Source organism: Cebidichthys violaceus, unplaced genomic scaffold (assembly GCF_023349555.1).
Source record: "Cebidichthys violaceus isolate CVI_PGR_0920_01 unplaced genomic scaffold, fCebVio1.0.p SCAF_45, whole genome shotgun sequence".
Lineage (NCBI taxonomy): Eukaryota > Metazoa > Chordata > Actinopteri > Perciformes > Stichaeidae > Cebidichthys > Cebidichthys violaceus.
Genome location: NW_027176650.1, coordinates 2,017,491 through 2,021,181, shown reverse-complemented (window position 1 = coordinate 2,021,181; position 3,691 = coordinate 2,017,491). Strand labels below are relative to the sequence as shown.

At 50.3% G+C, this 3,691-nt stretch overlaps 1 protein-coding gene across 2 annotated transcripts in view; it reads right to left on the bottom strand.

Moving 5' to 3' along the window:
* Window positions 1-3,691, bottom strand: part of coasy (CoA synthase) — a 4,729-nt gene extending 1,038 nt beyond the window's left edge. For both annotated transcript variants that reach the window (XM_068729361.1, XM_068729362.1), the window contains exons 1-7: window positions 3,537-3,691; window positions 2,013-2,759; window positions 1,704-1,918; window positions 1,404-1,535; window positions 471-660; window positions 233-297; window positions 53-137 (exon numbers count right to left, since the gene is read on the bottom strand). In XM_068729361.1, the coding sequence (XP_068585462.1) occupies window positions 53-137; window positions 233-297; window positions 471-660; window positions 1,404-1,535; window positions 1,704-1,918; window positions 2,013-2,688 (1,363 nt within the window). In that variant the 5' untranslated portion in view covers window positions 2,689-2,759; window positions 3,537-3,691. The remainder of the gene's footprint in view (window positions 1-52; window positions 138-232; window positions 298-470; window positions 661-1,403; window positions 1,536-1,703; window positions 1,919-2,012; window positions 2,760-3,536) is intronic.

Below are 3,691 nucleotides of genomic sequence, written 5' to 3'. Positions count from 1 at the left end.
CTAGGGACTTGAGCTCTAAAGTACTGAGATTTATACATTTAAAAGTTCTTACCTTCCTCTCGGGCTTGGCTGATTCGGTTCTCCACCAGAAGTGCAATCTCAGGCCACACAATGTCCGTTAGGGCTTTTAACTGCTCCTGCATGGAGAAAAGAAAACAGCCCCTTTGGTAAATAGTCTGCACACAGCCGTGTGTTCTGTGCTGTGACGCGCTATTAATACTCGTCATATTACCTGGTTTCCAAAAACTTTTCTTCCTAAAGCGCGCCTGTTGATGGTTTTATCTTCGTTCAGGAGATCTAAAAGTGACCAAGCGAAAGATTTCATGCATCAGAACATTTGACAGAAACATAAAGTCAATTGCAAAGATGCCACGCATGTCATGAGCGTGAGATATCAAAAAAGGAGATGGATGACGCGGCTCTAACCACAGCCAAACCGGTCCTCCGCCCACAAAAGGTTTTCCCCTCACCCGACCCAAATTCTTCCAGCACCCTGCGATGGGCCTCAGCGCCGGGCTGGTACACCTCGTGGCCCAGCTTGTCGCAGTCGATCCGGACGGCGCCCAAAGCCTCCAGCTGCCTGGCGATGGAGCTCTTCCCGCTGCCGCTGCCTCCCGTCAGGCCGATCACGTACGGAAGCGGGGCGAGGTGGGACGCGTCCTGCATGCGGAGGGAAACGAGAGATAATACTGCGGCGCTACACATGAGAGAGAGAGAGCGCGTATGGGTGGAGGTGATGATGGGAAGATAAACAAAGTAAAAAACAAGTCCGGCCTGCTCAGACAATCCTCACTGCAGAGGAGCTCATTGTTTCTGTGATAACAGCAATACGAGTCCATCAGCAAGGACGAACAAAGAGCCAAAACCCAATCTGTCTCACATCTCCCTCTGCAGAAAACCTGTGAACTTAGTACTAAAAACAGACATTGCACTTTGGCGTATACCGGAAAGAAGCGCTGTTACTTTTTTACCTGAATGAGACGGCTCCCACTAGAACAGTTAAACATTAAGACTGGGTCTGTGCGCCTGCTACACAATGCTCCCCCTCACTATTCCTCGTCCGCTCAAAATGCTGCGAGAAGAAAAACAAGATCTATGTTTTTTGCTACAGTGGGTGAAAACAAAAACAAAAATCTAATGCAAGTCAGAGCATTATTTGGCAATTACTATTTGGAGGCTGGAGGCTGTACGGAGCTTATTCAAATTAAATTCAAATTGAATGAGAAGTTTTCTTCTTCTTGAAAACTTGAATTAAATGAAATGTTGCATGATTGTGATCCACCTTAAGATAATAAGGATTACATCCCCCTACCAGGTAGGGCAACCCCTTTTAATTATATGCATTATTTTCGTGGTTTTGCTGCCACTATCATCCTTTCTTTTTGTTCGTTACGTGACCCTACCTTAGGCGGGGTGAGGAGGGTGCCCAGCAGTCGAGAGCGTAGACTGGAGGAGCTGATCTTCTCCTCCTCGGCCTCAGTGTGGTGGGCGTCCTTAAGCAGCTGGATCTCGTGGAGGATGATGGGAGGAAGACCCTGATTCAGGAAGCGGACGACGCAAAACATCAAATATGTGCTCGTGTATATCTGGAAAAAACATTCTTTACACTGGGAATTCTTGAAAGTAAAAGTTCACCGACAGAATAGAACGTGACGCGAGATACGATTCATTTTTTCATGTATTCAAAAGATTTCCCGACTCACGTTCTCGATGCGTTTCTTGTTGACGGCCTCGCCGCCCCTTCTGGTCTCCTCGCTGACCACAATGCACTGCAGCAAGGGGTCCACCACGGAAACTCCATAGGGGTCTTCGAGGGGCATGATCTCCACCTGCAGTGAGGGTTTGATGTCTTGCATGAACTCCTGTAGTCTCTGGGCCCGCAGAGAGTAGGGCTCCACCAGCTCCTTCAGCACTTTCTCTAAAGCCGGGAAGAAAGGGATGTTAGGGGGGGAGGGGGGGTACAAGAATACACACATTCCTAAAATCAGAATTACCGAAAATGAACGACTTACTTGTCAGCATTGCATGGTCACACACACAAATAAGGAACCTTCTATTGGCTAGCAGGCATGAGATGTTGAGCAGCGTCTTGTGGGCCCCGTGGAGCCGGTCAAACGTCCCCCCTACCACCACGTCACCGTAGCTCCGCATGGGTTCGGCCTCTTCTCCGGGCTCTTTCAGCACCTCCCCGTTCTCCTGCAGCCTCACTAGCTGCGGGTGAAGCAGCACGGAGGGCAGGCCGGGGCCGCAGACGTAGCAGTGGCCCGCGTACCTCTGCAGACACTGCGTGACCTGGTGGGACTGACCCGGGTCCTGCAAAGGGAAGTCTGTCAGCACCACATCCGGGGAGTGAGACAGAGATTGCGGCGCGGGGAAGGGGCCGTTTGGGATCGCGGCCCCAGCCGACTGAGCGCGGACATTGGTCAGCAAAACGCGGACATCCAGGTGCCCGCACACGTCGGCTGCGTTGCTGTAAAGGCGGGAAATGAGCGTGGACAGGTCCACCGTCGGCGGGAGGAAAACCGGCCGGGGCTGGCTCCCGCTCCCCAGGTTCAGCCCCGGGTGGAGGTGGACGTACAGCGTGCGCTCCACGAGCTGAGCGGCTGAGCTGAGCACGGGAGCGATGCGCAAGGGCAGGGTGTGGAGAGGAGACGTCAGCACAAGGATGCCCGTGCTGAACATGGACATGTTCCCGGCTGGTATCCCGGCGGGGGGAAGCGCAGTCGTCACGGTATCTGCTGGGTCGCTGTTAAAGAACTCTGGAGGGGGATGGAAAGTGATTTAAAAGATGTTTGCTACATCGATCCGGGTGGTGATACAGTTTGGGAAACTCTTGATATTGAGAACATACTCACTGCTTGACATGCAGAGACATTTATTTAAATAAAACACAGACTACACCATCAATAGATTTGAATACGTAATCATTTTGCTAATAAATACATGTTTTTATTGGCTACTATTGGCAGGCTTGCAACACATTCTAGTGAACCCTGTGTTGTGTTTACTTGGTGTGTTGTGCGACTGGAATGATTTACGAGCTTTTACAAGTCAACGAGGTCACATTCCAGCCTGTTAACCTGTTAAGCCCTGAGGCAGCGGTGTCTCAACATGTGCAGCTAATTCTGCATTTACACTTCTTCGTGTCTACAGGAGGTGACGTAGCTTAAAAAACATCAAAACATCCACATGTCGTCGCGTGACGATTAGCTAAAGTAACTAAAAGAAGTGCTCGTTGTTATTCTCTCTCTGCTCCTCATCCCCGCAAACACTGAGCAGAAACCTGACCAGAGTTCAAAGTCGTAGCTAGCTAGCCACATAGTACGACCATCGCATTGCCTGTGAATAAAGAAAAATGCTCTAAAAAAAAAAAATGTTTGCAAAGTGATCTCGCGGGATAAACATTGAGAAAGATGTTCATCGTTTATCAGGCCTACGCTGAGATAACGGGGCAGTCTCGCGCGCAATAACACACATTCCTTCTGGCTGAGCAGGTTTAATTCGTTCGCAAAGTGACAATCTGGCAGCGAGTTTACCTGAGCGGAAGTGTGGCGCGGTGTGTCACACTATAACGTGTCCAAAACAGCCACTGGATAAATCCTCTTCCTGATGCTCTTCAGCGAGGAGCTTGTCCTGTCGAGTCCACTCGGAACAGCAGTAAACAGACCCCACTGCTGAAAGTCACTCGCGC